Genomic DNA, 18,037 nt, shown 5'->3' with positions numbered 1-18,037 from the left:
GACGCAACTGTGGTGACTGAAGGAAGGGAAGGGCAGGGAGGACGAGGCAACTCACAGACGACGCAACTGTGGAGACTGAAGGAAGGGAAGGGCGGGGAGGACGAGGCAACTCACAGACGACGCAACTGTGGAGACTGAAGGAAGGGAAGGGCAGGGAGGACGAGGCCACTCACAGACGACACTGAAGGAAGGGAAGGGCGGGGAGGACGAGGCAACTCACAGACGACGCAACTGTGGAGACTGAAGGAAGGGAAGGGCGGGGAGGACGAGGCAACTCACAGACGACGCAACTGTGGAGACTGAAGGAAGGGAAGGGCGGGGAGGACGAGGCAACTCACAGACGACGCAACTGTGGAGACTGAAGGAAGGGAAGGGCAGGGAGGACGAGGCCACTCACAGACGACACTGAAGGAAGGGAAGGGCGGGGAGGACGAGGCCACTCACAGACGACGCAACTGTGGAGACTGAAGGAAGGGAAGGGCGGGGAGGACGAGGCCACTCACAGACGACGCAGAGAGCGAGCGAGTCCTCGAGGCCGGAGCCGGGCAGGCTGGGGTTCTCGGCCCGGCAGCGCAGCACCTGGCCGTCGTGCTCGGGGCGCGGCGAGAACACCAGCCGGCTCTCCACCGCCGTCTCGTTGGCCACAGTCCGCGCCTGCGCACACACGCGCGCCGCTCTCCTTACCGGCAGCCGCGCCGGGAACCACACACAACTTAGGAACACACAACTTAGAAACCTCGAAAATTTATCCACGTAACTTAGAACTGTCATAAGTTAGAAAGTCATAACTTAGAACCATCACAACTTAGAACTGCCATAACTTAGAAATACGTAACTTAGAAACACGCAACGCAGTACCAGACAACTTAGAAACGTCATAACTTAGAAACACACAACTTAGAACAGGCATAACTTAGATGATTCTATTTTAGAAACACACTAAGTAGAAACACACAATTTAGAAACCTCAAAACTTAGAAAGTCATAACTTAGAAACACACAACTTAGAAATGCTATAACTTAGAAACACGTAACTTAGAAACACGCAACGCAGTACCACACAACTTAGAAATGTCATAACTTAGAAATGTCATATCTTAGAAACATACAACTTAGACCAGGCATAACTTAGATGATTCTACCTTGTGTGTTTCTAAGTTGTGTGTTTCTAAGGTGTGACACCACCCCAGCCGTGCCGACCCCCGCGGGCAGGCGGCGGGGTGCTTCCCACGACGACTCCGCGTGTAGAGTTACACTTGGGTCGTGGAGATAAAAAAGGATTTTAAAGACCGTTAAACAGTTTTGAATTAAAAAATATATTTTGGTAAGGTTGAGTTCGAACCCTTATTAACCTGAGTGAGAAAATAAAAAGAGGGGGTTTGTCTGTAAAGTCGGTTTACGGACGATAATTTTTACGTGATAACGTCATAAGAAAAACATTGATGAAAAATTGCATACTTTTTAATTTTCAAATATCATTTACAGTTTTTTGCAAATTTAATTTAAATAATTATTTGTTTAAATATAATCACGAACAATTAGTTAAAAAAAGCCCGCATTAATCTGTTTGATATTATATAAGATTTTCTCGCACGGTGGTTGGCATGTTCTAGCACGCTCGGCTCAGGCGAAACGTGACAATGAGTCATGCTTTTTTCGTGCTTGCACCCGGCGTTCATCGATTTATGAGACGTTATCACGTCAAAAAGACGGGGAAAATAAATGAATGAATTTTTTTAAGAATATTCTGCAGGCTGCAAGGAAAGGTGGGCAGAGGGTGAGACGTACAAAATAACGCTTTGGGATTTGGTGACCCGGGGGGGGGGGGGGTGCGAAGCAGTTTCCTGTGAAACTGACAATTTACTTTCTGTAAACTGATGAAAGTTCAGTGCAGTGATCGTACCAATTTTTGACATGGTTTTATTTAGAAAACTACAACGGTCTTATATTTTATGTGGTTTTATTTTTAAGTAGTTATACTGCAGTTGTCTGACAATTACGCGCTAATTTGTGTGATTTTACCAGTACCAAACTATCACCCTACTAAAAAAAAAAAAATTAGTTCTAAGCTCGATAGTTTTTAAAAATGCGAAAACATTCCGCTTATATCTATAATAGTGTTTCGAGAGATTAAAAAAAACAATAACGGGGTTTTGTTACACAATGTAGATCTTTTTTTTTTAACAGCCAGGCACGCTTAATGAAGGAGCCTGGGGGGAGAAAACAATAAAAGGAGGGGGGGGGGGGGTTAGGTTTAGAAGTGCTGTCCCGAGACACCAGGTAGAAAGTTTTTGTGTTACAAAACATGTTTTTTTTTTTTTTAATTTTTAGCTCAGCCTTTAGTTTTATTAAAACATTATAGCCATATTATTTACAAATGAGCTGAATAATTATAAATACTTTTTAACTGCAGCATTTTCAGCTTAGGTAGTATGCATGAAACAATTATTGACAACTTTAAATCTGTAGGCGTCTCAAAGATGAAAGAATATTTGAGGTAATGTTAGCTCATGTTATACTGTGGCACTTTGTTACTTTAAGTTAGTCTGTAAATTCTCCAGCCATTAGGGCTAGAGGTGTTGCATTGTGCAGTAAAACATACAGTGATAAATTAACTCTTAGTTATTTGCCCGTAACCGTGCCAGATATAACCCAAACTCTGAGATACATTTTTTGCATAATTCCACACCTATTAGCCCTGATGGCTGGAGAATATAAAGATCAACTTTCAATAGCAGAGTGTCACAGTATACTATGGCCTAACATTTCCTTACATAATCATTATTGTTGAGGAATAAAACAAGATATCTCATTTATATTCTAAATTGTTATTCAAGAAATGAAAGTAAGGATTTCGGGGTTGGGTGTGTTGATCTTGGCAAGTTAATAATCGAAGTCAACTGGATAGCAAAACACATTTTTTTATAATGAAGTTTAATGATAAATTCCTTGCTGATGTGTTTTTAATGTCTTAGTTTAACAATACTCACTCCAAGTAAGCGTTTTAACGATCCTTCCTAGCGAGTTCTTTTCAGGCTAATAAAGAAACATCTAGTGTCAGCCTTTATACAGATACGGTTTGTTTTGCTAACCAAGTGACTTCAACTTCCAGAACAGACACCCATTCCACAAACTAAGGACGCCATTGTTCAAACCTTAAAAAAACTGCAAAATATTGTCTTTTTAAAAAATCCAGAAAAAATTGGTTGTCTGTAAAGTCGGTTTACGGACGATAGTTTAACGTGACAACGTCATAACAAAACATTGATGAAATGATTGCATACTTTTATGAATAAAATTGAATCATTTTTATTGAATTATCACTATTTTGTATGGATACAAAGAAGGAGTGAAATGAAATCTACAATTTAATTGATAAATTTACTTTTATTTGCACTCATTAATTCAAATATGTTTATTACTTTAACGAACAGATTATTTTAACTATAACTTTTATACATGTTTGCTATTTAACTTCTTCCAATCTGTGTTATTCTGTTAAGGATAGGACGATGATAGGAAAAGTAGGAAACGAATGGGAGTGTTTCAAGTTTAATGTGCCTCGAAAAAGTCAAATCGATGGTTGTTCCAATCGAGTGGAAGAGAGATGGATGCGGCGCAAGCGTACAATGAGCGTAACGGGACAATGTGCTTAACGGGACACTTTTTCGTGCTTGCAGCCGGCGTTCATCGATTTATTAGACGTTGTCACGTCAAAATACTTGTCACACCATAATTGCAACAAAGACTGAACACGAAATACAATATGCACGACGCAGTTAATGGTTTAGCGATTCAGGATGAGCCTTAGTCTATAACCATTTCATTTAAATTCGCTGACAGCATATTTTTCCTAAATATTCCCACATGTTTTCTTTTTCTTTCAAGAAATAAAAAATTCCCTGAAAAATTCGAGGATTCCCCTGGTTTCCCTGATACTATGGACAACCCTGCCGTAACGCGACACTTCATTGGTCTCTGGGCGCGAGGCCTCTCCCTGCCTCGAAGGAACCTCCCAGGTCGCGATGTGATGGCGGTGTCGCTGGTCGACCGCTCGCCTCGTGCGAGGCGGTATCGATTTGTCGTATCGCTGCTCCCTCTCGCGTGTCCTCACCCTCGTGTTTAACATTCTTCCCTCTCGAGGGAAACGAGATCCCACCCCCCCTCTTTTTCCTTTGGGATCTCCTGGACAAACAGGAGGCCCCCCCAGGAGTCTTAATGCTCCTGTTTATCTCCCCACCCAAACAGTTAATGGCCCATTGTCTGCGCTTCACTCCGCCTTCCTCCTTGGGCGAGACCAGCTTCACTTCTTTCCCCTCCTCCTTGCGCTTTTCTTCTGGATTGCCGATTGTTTGTCTTGTCGAGCCGCCCCCCCCCCCCTACATCGTGGTTCTTCCCTCGTGGCCTGGTCTCCCCATGTGCCGGGGAACTCCAATGGCAAAAATACGCAAGCGCTCGTCATGGCGCGAGAGGCAAAATAACGTCGAGGTAAATGAGCTGAGAACTGCTAAATATCATCTCGGCAAAACCTTAGGTACAACTGGCTTTAAGCCAAGCACCAGTACCAGAAGTAATGACCAGTAACTACAAACAGTTATTTGGTACATTCCACCCAACTTGTTTAAACAATACTTGGTTCCTTAAAAACATATATATTGTTACGATTTACCGCAGGTTCGTAAAGGATAGCCCAATTAAAGATTTTTATCACACACAGAGTTTTATTTATTTCCAGTACTTATGTCACTTACAAATAATCTAAAATGTCAAACAATCAATTGTACTTAAACATGTTGCTTCCCCAGTCACTCGTTTTCACACACCGCACACCTCGCTGGGCCGCACCTCGGGCGCAACTCTCGCCGCAGCGCTCCTCGTGGGTCTCCACCGCGGCACTCCGTCGCCGCACTCCACCGCCGCCGACGCACTTGCCTTCGCCGAGGATCCGCTCGACGCCTCGCTCGAAACTTTGCTCGGGACTCCGCCGCGCCCGCGACACTCCGTCGTGGGAAAACTCCCGACTCCACTGAACTTACTCCCTGCCCTGGAACCTTCGTCCAAGGACTTCGCCACTCTGCCGCACCCGCGGCACTATCGCCCCGGTAGCTCCGCCGCGGGAAGGCTCCCGCCTGAACTCTCTCTCTCTCTCTCTCTCTGATCTCCACTGACTCCACCCTGACGTACTCGGGCATATATATAGGCCCCGGCGCAATTCCAGAACTCACGAGCGCGGCCGGGGCCAGTCGCGTCACTCAGAGCCGTCCCGACGGCAGAAATCTCTCGAAAACACGTGTCGGCGGCTCGCGTAACTCCCAGCTGTCCGGTGTCAGTTACGTGTCAAAGGCAGGGCGCAGCGACAATCTTTGTAATCTTCCAGGCGCGCGCGGCGCATATCATATTGCGGCAGTCGCCAGCCAGCTCTGCACCTGCACGTGTACCGGCCTTGCTCACGTTCGCTGTTATGGTAGGAAATTCCTACCAAACGAGAATTCCCCAAAAGGCAGGACAACTGCAATACACGGGAGTCTAAGAGGTTGCATAACTCCTAGGCCCCAGGAAACCCGAGGCTCGCAGGCGACCGAGCCCTTAGCAACAACGCAGTGAGCGCTGATTGGCTCTAGATGATGTCACTTCAAGTCTGTGCTGATTGGCAATTGATGATGTCACTCTGGGATCGCCGGGTATAAATACGGGTTTGTTAGCAAGGGCCTTTTCCTCTCTCACCCTCACGAAACTGTAAGATGACCAAAAGGGTAGAGGTGTAAAAGTAACGAAAAAATGTGTACCCGTATGTATTCGTTACTATAACAATTAGTACTCGTTACTTTCGTATCGTTACTCGTTACTTCTGATACCGCATGTCATGGCACATGCTATCTTATGTAACAGCATCGAATCGAGTCGTATTTCGTACGCGTACAGTATGACGTCGCGTAAATAAAAATAAATCGAATATAAACAATTAAAAATATTTGATAATGAACAGCTTTTGTTAACCAAGAAACAATTAACTCTCATTAGAGCGGCTTTATTATAATATATCTTTTAAGATAAGAACATAAAACGTGAAAATACGCGATTATAAAAAACAAAAACATACATATTTATAATTTGTAAAAAATACTTTCTTACGTTGTTTCTGTTCGAATCTAAAACTTTGTCTACACACACAATACCTTTAATAAACAGTAAAAAACTTGGACGACGAATTTCCAAATTATACTTTTATTAATAAACAAACATCGTTCTTTGTAACGAATAAGCGCGCGCATGCGTGAAACATACGAAAGATGCGAGTAACGAAATGCATTCGTGTGTAACGTTTCGTTACTCGTTACTAGATGCCGCACCCGTTACTCAGTAACGAATACATACGGTTTGCTACAGCTCTACAAAAGGGAGGACAAGAGCCCCTCAAAAGGCTTGTACCTCCCCCGCGCTGAGGAGCTTCGCCCCAGTGATGAAAAGCGGCAGCAGGCAGAAGGTGCCTGGCTGCCAGCCAGAGGCTTCGGCTTACCACTTCGCTCCGAAGAAGACAACAGATCGTCACGCTGCCGCCATCGCTCACGACGCCCGGAACTTCGCTACACCACGCCGCTGCCGACTTAGAACAATCCGCACCCGGGGCAGAATGGAAACGCTGCTCCGCCACGAGAGACAGTCACCCTGCATCCAGAGGCAACAACCGGACTCTGCCTGCGGCGGACGCGCCGCCACCTCCGGAGTCCATCACCTCGATCCGCAGCCGAGGTGGGACTTAGCCGAATTTCAACAAAGCTGTAAGTGGAACTTTAACTTTTCACTCTGGAACGGGACTTAGCCGCAGACGACATATTACGAAGAAACGGACTTAACCTCAGACGCCACGACTCACCACCAATACTCGCCAGGAGCGAGTAGGAACTCGCTCGGCGAGTAATTTTGAGAAAAGCTGCTAATCAATTTTGAAGTCCCCAGAGGTGGGCGAATACCCCCTGAAGGAAAATAGTGAAGGGAGCAGACTTTTGATTAGGGACACTCGCTCAGCGAGTGGCTAAGGAGCGATTCGGCGCAACGAGAGTGGAAGTCGACATCGACGTCGTCCGCATACGGCGAAGAGGGGTTTATAGGTAGCGTTGGCGAACTTACCCGGAATTGACTTTGTACATAGAGTAGTAATTTGATAGAGACAGGACTGCGACGCCGGATAACCGGAACTATAAAGACGACGAGTTGGCCGCACCTTAATAGTGTGTAGGCGAAAGCGCCACTAGGGATCTGACTTAAATGTTTATTATATAAATGGAGGGCGGACCCAAGTCGCGGCGTAGTTCTAAGTCTAAATCAAGTGTATGTTATAAATTGTGTGTCAGATAAAGAGTGTGTGTAATTGAGTAAAGTTAAATATAGTTTGCAACTTTGGAAGTATGGAAGTATCAGGAAATTAAATAAAAGAATATAGAATACAAAAATTACATTGTTTGTTGCCATAGCTAACATAATCGCTAAATGTCAGGATTATTATATGTTATTATTACGAGATTATTGCATCAAATTCAAAGTGTGTAATTTGTGTTCAAAGAGATCGTCAACCATTTGCAGTTAACCTGTTTCAGCTATTGAAGCAAACGGCGACGTATCAGTACCAAGTTTGCATGTTTGTCGTGTGCTATATTATAACCAATAAAAGCGAGTTGTACACAAAACTGTTTAAGTTTCTTCGCAAGGTAAAAACTCACCCTTACTCCCTTGGCAACTCTGTTCGAGTTGCTGTAGGAGATAACATCGCAACAATATATATATATTTTAATTTTCAATAAAGTGTTATTCCTATAGAGAGGAATTACCTTAGCTCAAGTAGAACTATTGTGCGTTTCACTTAGCGTTCACTTAGAAATGAGGCATTGCGGGATGTGGTACGCTTTGTCAAACATATACCTGCTACTCGTATGTCAACATCGCGCGACGTACCAAAATACACAAGCGTATCTACAGTAGATGACTATTAGTACATGCGTATTTGTATCCATTCATACCTACCCACAACGTACAAATTCACGCTCACACATATTGCCGTAGAGTTTACGCCGCGCGTTTATGCAACACCTCATGCCAGCAAAATGTATCCTTTATTAAATCTACCAAATTTGCATATATTTTAAAATAATGTTTAAAATATTTGAAGCCTAGTTTGTTTTATTTCTTGAATTACAAGTTTAGCAGTTTGCTATCGTGTGATAAAGAATAAAAAGAAATGGGCACGTGTACTTATGTACGCGCGTGAGAAGTTATACTTCCTTGTCATCATTAAAAATTAGTTTTTAATTACATACAAATAATTAATTACTATAACATAATAAAAGGGCTGGAAAAAGATAGTCAACACAGCCAATAAAGTTCAGTTTAAATTTGAAAAATTAAATAAATAAAAATTAGAGAATAATAAATATATGACATAATTTGTACTAAATATTATAATATTCTTAATTTTAAATATTTATTATTGATTATTTAATATTTTAAAATAAAATAAATAAATATAATATAAATTCAAAAATTTTGTTTAAGTTTATTCATTTTTGAATAATTATTTTTATCTTAATATAAAATTCACTTTTCATTTTTATCAAACAGTTTTCATTAAATTTGACCACTTATTTTTATAGATATTTATTATTTATTCAATTTAATAATACATATTACAAATTAATATTTTAATTTGATGATCGATTTTAATTTTTATCAAAATTTTTTATTAAATTTTTATTAAATTTATTTCTTTATTTTGTAAATATTAAATAACCAATAATAAATATTTAACATTAAAAATTTAATAATATTTAGTATTAATTATATTAAATGAAAATATTTTAATTTATATCAATAAATAATACATACGGATAGTTAACCTCAATTATATTGAAGCACTTGAAAATTATAAAGACACAATTTTTTTTACTAATATTTACGAATAGTAAATAATATTAATAAAAATATTCAATTTAAAACACTACTGAATATAATTTATTAGCACATATATAATTCGAACTTGTATGAAACTAAAACACGTGTTGTGAATGTAGAAACTAGAAACATTTGGATAAATATTATAAATACGAAAACAGTGATCAGAGGCGACGAGCGTGCCAACATGCGCGACTAATAGAGGTTCTATTTCTATTTTGTTGGTAGCCTTTTTCCGAGACTTAATGAGCGATTTAGCGGGCAGCTTCAACCTGTTAATTTTGTGTTACAGTGATGCGCGCGCATCTTAAATTTTCACTCTCATCATTTTTTCATAACGCGCCTAAAGAAGTATAACTTCAAAAAGGGTAAATTATGATTACAAAACAAATGATTGGGTATGAATCTTTACTGCGGGGATATAATCTAACATATATACGTGGTTACGTTTTTGTAAAAAAAAAAAAAATGTTTTTAAAAAAATACGTGACGGGGAATAATTGTATGAGTACGAATGTGACACTGTTTACAAATAGGCCTGCAACAGAATACGATTTGACCAGAGTAATATTTTATTGTTTTGTTGGCACGAAGTCATTTATTGATATATTCCCTCGACAGCATCCATAACTGGTTTCCAGTTTGTAAGCCGTTGGCGAATGCTGGGTTGTTTACGGCACGTGCCGCCAGGGGCGCAGTAATTCAGCTCCCAATAAGCCGCACCTGTGTCCGCGGGGTCGATGTGGGTTGTAAGGGTGGAGGGGGGGGGGGGGGAACTCACTGCAAGTGCGCGACTAACGCCGGACGTCCCAAATAAGTGATAATAACAACAACCCACGTTTTATTTCAAATTTTTTTTATTATCGATGATGTTTGCTTCCATGCCGTGTTCCTGTACGTATTATACATTATGTCCACTGAATTAATGTCCCAGCTATATATTTTAATAGTATCAACTGTAAGCGTTATAGTGTTGGTTCAAGGTCACAATTAAACAGTAACTCAAACAGTTTTAGATTAGCAGATGCGCGAGTACTTACCTACTGCTTTGTTGTTTTCTCGCTTGCAGCGACACCTACGCAAAATGGTGACTCATGAGCGTAAAACGTTTTGTGTTCTGCAATTTGCTCGGAGTGAATTGGCAATTTTAGTTCAACGTGCGTTTATTCTAAAGTTTCTTTGTGGTCCCCCGTGTGGTAAAAAAAAAAAAAATCCGCCGATGGCATAGGCAATTTGAGACGACAGCTCTTTTCGTTGGCCTCCACGTTCACCTGACATAACGCCATGCGAATTTTTTTTTCCTTTGGGGCTTTATAAAAGATCGTGTCTACGTTCATCCGCTACCTAATGATTTCCCAGAGTTGAGTTGAGACACGGAATTTAAGAGGTTATTGCTTCCATTTCTCTGGACTTTTTAACCAAAGTGTGGGAAGAATTGGACTCTAGGTTGGATGTGTGCCGTATAACTAAAGGTGCACATATTGGACATTTGTAAGAAAAACTAGATTAGTTTATCTTCAAGTCGATCAATAATTAATTGTAAATAGTCTAAATTAAACTGTTATAATATGCATTTGAAACTGGGGCATTCTTTCATGGACACTGCTGTATTAGCGAATCCTCAGAAAAATTTTGAGTCGTGATTGAAATTGTTTGGACAACCGCAATGTTATTATGCAAAACATCTGAACGAACAAATATACAAACTCCACATGTCTGTGTTCTTGTCCCAATTGACTGGCGCAACTAAACAATATAAAATACACAATCCATCAGTCTGTCAGACAAAAGCATGAGTTTGCCAAACATTTGACGGACGGACGAAATTTTCCGGGTCCCACGTGACAGACGGAGGCGACGGACCTCGCAAATTAGCTTTTACAAGTTAAGAAACAAATATCCAGGTACAAGTGTCCCATAAAATAACTCTTGTAAACTTGTAATGTCACATCCCCCCCCCCCCCCACAAGTTTGGTGGTAATTTACTTGTGGACTACAAAAAAAAAAATCTGGAACAGTGACAATTATTGTAACTTCTTTAATTTCCCTACTCTTGACGAAGATGTTTCAAGGTTTTGTAAGTGTATTATTCTACTAACAGAATGCGTTCTATTTTTCTTGTATATTTTAGTATTCATTTGTCAGGTGTTGGCCAAACATTATTCAAACATTCTATCCTTGAGCCACATGACAATAGGTTTGCCAGGGCCGTTGAGATAGTGACCCTGGGGGGGGGGGAGGAGCGTGGTTGTGGTGGTGGTGGAGAGGTGGGGGGGGGGGAGGGGGCATAAGCCCCAAAGACCGGGCTCCAGGAAGCGACCCGGTTGAGTTTCGAATTTGTTTGTAATGCTTAGATTTACCTCGATAGGACGGAAATTACAAGTCTATTGTTAACAGAATCCATAAAAACCATTGCAAGTTATGCGGTACGCACATATCATCTTTACAGCTTTATTGTATTTATTAATTTTTATTTTGTGATTTTCAAAGTTGTATATTAAATGACAGTGAGGGACGCCTGGGCCCTTGGTTTCTCTCCATGGCCCTGAGTACAGATAAACTTAATTTATTAATTTGTATAGTAAGGGGACATACTTTAAACGAATATTTACCTAATGAGTAATTTTAAAGCACGGAAATTTTTACAGATTCTCTGTATATGTTACCTAGGTAACACTTCACATCTGTGGCCATGGCGGATCCGTAATGACTTTTCGGGAGGGGCTATCGTACAAAGAAAGGATGCAGTTAAAAAAAAAAAAGACTTGAACATTTGCTTTGAATATTAAACAACTTTTGTTGAGATAAATATTTAGAACAGGTTTTTAAGTTTTTAAGTAAACATAAATATACCATATTAGAAAAAAATAATGAAATTGGTCTCGGGAGGGACTATCGCTCCCACCTTGAGTCACGCTTGCTCGGGCCCTTCCCGGACAGTTGTCGGAAGTTCTGCTCAGGAACAAAACATGCCTCGAAAACTAACTTTGCCCTGTTTGCGGGGGTTGCTTACCCCCCCCCCCCCCCCTACCCTGCGGTGGCAGCAAGCTACCCCCCTCCAACAATCCCCGACCCAGCCATCACGCACTGTTCCTGAGCGCGCGCATGTTTTCCGCGCCAAGTTGCAGGGAAACAGAAGAGTTCGCCACTCGGCGGGCGGCGTCGAGTTTCGAGCCGGGCTGGCGGGCGCTTCCACAACCCCGCGAGCAGGTCCCGGGAGAACCATCCGCGCGTCCGCCCCTCCTCAAGGCCCTTTGTACCTGCGCGGGAGCGCTTAGGGCGACATAGCTGGGAGTACGACAGGTAATCCTATCACTACATTGTTGAGTGCTCAGTGCGAAGGAGTTGTTATAAGCGTTCCTTTCTATCAGCATAAACAATGGAGAATATACGAATTTATTAATTTTTCTGGAGAGGATTTAAAAAAAAAATAATATGTATTGAAAAAAAATTACATAATACAAGAGTTCGTACAGTTACATAAACATCTGGTTAGAAATTCGGTACCTACCGAGGTTTCCATAACGGAAAATGATGTTGAAGACACCCAGACGAAAAGAGTGAATGCCTGAATTTAATTGGAATTGTTGAAATCATTCACATCAAAACAACAATAACGATTCACTGATGAGATAAGTAAATAACTGGATATCCTTCTGAAGTAATTCTCGACACGACTTTAATAATTATTAATTACATAAATATATGTTGGATAAAATATGCTTTCACTCCTTTTAATTTCTGTGATTTTTTACACGTGACTGAAAATGCTCATCAGTTAAGCTTTCATTATTTTATCACTTCATTAGTCCTAGTAAATATTAATTTTATTCTTGTATTATCTCTTATGGCCTAACACATACGTGCAATCTCTCCACGAAAATGTACCACTCTCTTCTATTGATAATGATAAGAAAAAATTGCAGAAATTTTTTTTATGGTTTATATGAAATCACTCAGTTTCAAGGTAGTGGTAAAAAAAAAATATACGTTTATATTATAGTCAATGTTTGCGCATCAGTATCGCTATCTGCTTTTTAAACTGTAACTATATTATAATACTGTCACACGATAGATAGCAGCACCTTCACGCGCTGTACAACGGATGTCATTACGAAAGTGATAAATATAAACTAAATGCACTTGGTATTGTTATAATATTCGGTAGCATGTCGTGGCGAAATTATTTGTGAGCGAATTTTTAAAGTAAGTTAACTTAATACACATTAATTTTCGAAGAACTCTATAAATTTACGAAACTAACTAGATTATTTTTAATTCCTGATTAATTTTTAGCATTATTCTTAAATTAGAGTATTTAAGTTATTTCTTTTATAATTCATACAATCACACTTACTATAAATAATAACCTATAGAAGGGACAAGCCAAAACAACTATTATTCGCGCTGAAAATAATAGTAGCGCTGACTGCTACGAGATGGCATTGTAGTCGCCTCGTCAGGCTGGTACCGCTGTTGTGCGGGTAGCAGGTTAACTACATCAAGATATAGTTCTTTCTCCTTTTCTTTGTGTCTCAACAAAACCATATTCGAAATAATTACAGCAAATATTGTTAACAGTCCCATTCGACGCCAGAGAGAGTAAAAATTAATATTTTTTTTTATCATACTTGCTCTATACATTAGCAAACATTTTAAAACTGCGAACATTAAATTATCCCTTATAATTGCTTTGCCAGAAGTGTACAGCAATGTTGAAATTGTCAACACACATTAAATTCTAATATGTAAGAATAATATTCCCGGCACTGTGTGTACAGGCGTGGATCTAGCTAGAATTTTAGCTAATGTTTTTTTTTTTTATAAATATGTTCGTTCTTCAATGAAATTCGTTGTCATTAGTTTGTAGAACCAAAAGTAATTAATTATTTGTATAGTTAGTTGCAGAAATTTTAAAAAAATTATTTTTTTACCAAGGATAAAAAAAAACTAAAATAGAGCAAAAACAAAAAAAAAAACTACGAGAATTTATGAAAATTTGTTTTGATTATTAATTTATTTCAATAATTTCTTTCTTTATATTTATGAGGGAAAAAATACTGCTATACGACGCAGGCGCTGAGACCACGTACCGTCACAAATCTTGACGTTAATAATAAAAAAAAAAATAATAATTATAAAACACAAGTTTTAGAAATAAAAATATGATTTTATTTTGGTAATATAACGAACCCTCTTAAGAATTTTTTGAAGTGAAAATTTTTTTACTGAAGGGGCAACAATTTTCGTTGTAACCACTCATACACTCAAGGGCGCCCATCCTTCCAAAGAAGATGAAGCACCCCTCTCTCCCTGAAACAACAGACGTTCCCCTCCTTCCAAAAAAAAAAAAAATGGAAAATAAAAATAAAACTTTTAATTTGATAGTATCGCAGGAGCTCCGGGCCGGGGGTCCTAATCGAGGAAATAATTAAAAATTATTTTATCGAAATCGTTTGCAAATGTACCACTAAAATATTAAACGAAATATTGCACTATATGGGGCAATTACTGTCAACTGATAAAGAATTTGTAGGGTTTGTGTTCTTGTTTGACCCCCAATAGTTGGCATCCACCCCGGTAGGCTAGGAAGGGGAGGAAGCCTACAACTCACGTAGTTTCGGTTCCCTACCCCGTTCGTGCAACTTCAGATTTCTCTCAAAAATTGAAATTAAAAAAATCGAAGGGTTAGGTTAGGTTAGGTCAGTCACAACATGCTTGTTTTCATTGGAAATTTCTGATTTAGCGGCTTAAGTGGCAGGGAACCGAAACTACGTGAGTTGTAGGCTTCCCAGGAAGGGGCACAGCGAAGGAAGAACCTCGTCGGGCGGTAGCTGGTCGCCGTCCCTCCACCAGGTGAGCACCGCGGGCGGCCGCGACCCCAGCGCCTGGCAGGACAGCTCCGTCTGGCGGCCCGCCGTCAGCAGCCGCGGCTTGTCCGCCATCCGCACCGCCACCGGCTTCACTGCGCACACACACCCTCGCTCGCCCTCGCCCTTCCCTTAGACTCCCTTACACTCCCCTGGTGTCCTCTGTCTCCCGTGGTCTTCCCTTAGACTCCCTTATACTCCCCTGGTGTCCTCTGTGTCGCGTAGTCTTCCCTTAGACTCCCTTATACTCCCCTGGTGTCCTCTGTCTATCGTAGTCTTCCCTTAGACTCCCTTATACTCCTCTGGTGTCCTCTGTCTTCCGTAGTCTTCCCTTAGACTCCCTTATACTCCCCTGGTGTCCTCTGTCTCCCGTAGTCTTCCCTTAGACTCCCTTATACTCCCCTGGTGTCCTCTGTGTCGCGTAGTCTTCCCTTAGACTCCCTTATACTCCCCTGGTGTCCTCTGTCTATCGTAGTCTTCCCTTAGACTCCCTTATACTCCCCTGGTGTCCTCTGTCTCCCGTAGTCTTCCATAAACTCCCTTATACTCCCCTGGTGTCCTCTGTGTCGCGTAGTCTTCCCTTAGACTCCCTTATACTCCCCTGGTGTCCTCTGTCTATCGTAGTCTTCCCTTAGACTCCCTTATACTCCCCTGGTGTCCTCTGTGTCGCGTAGTCTTCCCTTAGACTCCCTTATACTCCCCTGGTGTCCTCTGTCTATCGTAGTCTTCCCTTAGACTCCCTTATACTCCTCTGGTGTCCTCTGTCTTCCGTAGTCTTCCCTTAGACTCCCTTACACTCCCCTGGTGTCCTCTGTCTCCCGTAGTCTTCCCTTAGACTCCCTTATACTCCCCTGGTGTCCTCTGTCTCCCGTAGTCTTCCCTTAGACACCCTTATACTCCCCTGGTGTCCTCTGTCTCCCGTAGTCTTCCCTTAGACTCCCTTATACTCCTCTGGTGTCCTCTGTCTTCCGTAGTCTTCCCTTAGACTCCCTTATACTCCCCTGGTGTCCTCTGTCTCCCGTAGTCTTCCCTTAGACTCCCTTATACTCCCCTGGTGTCCTCTGTCTTCCATAGTCTTCCCTTAGACACCCTTATACTCCTCTGGTGTCCTCTGTCTTCCGTAGTCTTCCCTTAGACTCCCTTACACTCCCCTGGTGTCCTCTGTCTCCCGTGGTCTTCCCTTAGACTCCCTTATACTCCCCTGGTGTCCTCTGTGTCGCGTAGTCTTCCCTTAGACACCCTTATACTCCTCTGGTGTCCTCTGTCTCCCGTAGTCTTCCCTTAGACTCCCTTACACTCCCCTGGTGTCCTCTGTCTCCCGTAGTCTTCCCTTAGACTCCCTTATACTCCCCTGGTGTCCTCTGTCTCCCGTAGTCTTCCCTTAGACACCCTTATACTCCTCTGGTGTCCTCTGTCTTCCGTGGTCTTCCCTTAGACTCCCTTACACTCCCCTGGTGTCCTCTGTCTCCCGTGGTCTTCCCTTAGACTCCCTTATACTCCCCTGGTGTCCTCTGTGTCGCGTAGTCTTCCCTTAGACTCCCTTATACTCCCCTGGTGTCCTCTGTCTATCGTAGTCTTCCCTTAGACTCCCTTATACTCCTCTGGTGTCCTCTGTCTTCCGTAGTCTTCCCTTAGACTCCCTTATACTCCCCTGGTGTCCTCTGTCTCCCGTAGTCTTCCCTTAGACTCCCTTATACTCCCCTGGTGTCCTCTGTCTCCCGTAGTATTCCCTTAGACCCCCTTATACTCCCCTGGTGTCCTCTGTCTCCCGTAGTCTTCCCTTAGACTCCCTTATACTCCCCTGGTGTCCTCTGTCTCCCGTAGTCTTCCCTTAGACACCCTTATACTCCTCTGGTGTCCTCTGTCTTCCGTGGTCTTCCCTTAGACTCCCTTACACTCCCCTGGTGTCCTCTGTCTCCCGTGGTCTTCCCTTAGACTCCCTTATACTCCCCTGGTGTCCTCTGTGTCGCGTAGTCTTCCCTTAGACTCCCTTATACTCCCCTGGTGTCCTCTGTCTATCGTAGTCTTCCCTTAGACTCCCTTATACTCCTCTGGTGTCCTCTGTCTTCCGTAGTCTTCCCTTAGACTCCCTTATACTCCCCTGGTGTCCTCTGTCTCCCGTAGTCTTCCCTTAGACTCCCTTATACTCCCCTGGTGTCCTCTGTCTCCCGTAGTCTTCCCTTAGACTCTCTTATACTCCCCTGGTGTCCTCTGTCTCCCGTAGTATTCCCTTAGACCCCCTTATACTCCCCTGGTGTCCTCTGTCTCCCGTAGTCTTCCCTTAGACCCCCTTATACTCCCCTGGTGTCCTCTGTCTCCCGTAGTCTTTCCTTAGACCCCCTTATACTCCCCTGGTGTCCTCTGTCTCCCGTAGTCTTCCCTTAGACTCCCTTACACTCCCCTGGTGTCCTCTGTCTCCCGTGGTCTTCCCTTAGACTCCCTTATACTCCCCTGGTGTCCTCTGTCTCCCGTAGTCTTCCCTTAGACTCCCTTATACTCCCCTAGTGTCCTCTGTCTCCCGTAGTCTTCCCTTAGACTCCCTTATACTCCCCTGGTGTCCTCTGTCTCCCGTAGTATTCCCTTAGACCCCCTTATACTCCCCTGGTGTCCTCTGTCTCCCGTAGTATTCCCTTAGACCCCCTTATACTCCCCTGGTGTCCTCTGTCTCCCGTAGTATTCCCTTAGACCCCCTTATACTCCCCTGGTGTCCTCTGTCTCCCGTAGTCTTCCCTTAGACCCCCTTATACTCTCCTAGTGTCCTCTGTCTCCCGTAGTCTTCCCTTAGACTCCCTTATACTCCCCTGGTGTCCTCTGTCTCCCGTAGTATTCCCTTAGACCCCCTTATACTCCCCTGGTGTCCTCTGTCTCCCGTAGTCTTCCCTTAGACCCCCTTATACTCCCCTGGTGTCCTCTGTCTCCCGTAGTCTTCCCTTAGACTCCCTTATACTCCCCTGGTGTCCTCTGTCTCCCGTAGTCTTCCCTTAGACTCCCTTATACTCCCCTAGTGTCCTCTGTCTCCCGTAGTCTTCCCTTAGACTCCCTTATACTCCCCTGGTGTCCTCTGTCTCCCGTAGTCTTTCCTTAGACCCCCTTATACTCCCCTGGTGTCCTCTGTCTCCCTTAGTCTTCCCTTAGACCCCCTTATACTCCCCTGGTGTCCTCTGTCTCCCGTAGTCTTTCCTTAGACCCCCTTATACTCCCCTGGTGTCCTCTGTCTCCCTTAG

The 18,037-nt window shown here is 42.6% G+C and overlaps 1 protein-coding gene across 1 annotated transcript in view; it reads right to left on the bottom strand.

The window, feature by feature from the left end:
* LOC134541835 (hemicentin-2-like) overlaps positions 1 to 18,037 on the bottom strand; it is a 169,459-nt gene that overhangs the window by 20,542 nt on the left and 130,880 nt on the right. Inside the window, exons 6-7 of the mRNA XM_063385530.1 lie at positions 14,763 to 14,908; positions 504 to 654 (exon numbers count right to left, since the gene is read on the bottom strand). Coding sequence (XP_063241600.1) covers positions 504 to 654; positions 14,763 to 14,908 — 297 coding nt within the window. The remainder of the gene's footprint in view (positions 1 to 503; positions 655 to 14,762; positions 14,909 to 18,037) is intronic.

The sequence above is a fragment of the Bacillus rossius genome (genome assembly GCF_032445375.1).
Source record: "Bacillus rossius redtenbacheri isolate Brsri chromosome 4 unlocalized genomic scaffold, Brsri_v3 Brsri_v3_scf4_2, whole genome shotgun sequence".
Taxonomy (NCBI): domain Eukaryota; kingdom Metazoa; phylum Arthropoda; class Insecta; order Phasmatodea; family Bacillidae; genus Bacillus; species Bacillus rossius.
Note: the sequence above shows the minus strand (reverse complement) of the source record. Positions and strands in the feature narration are given on the sequence as shown.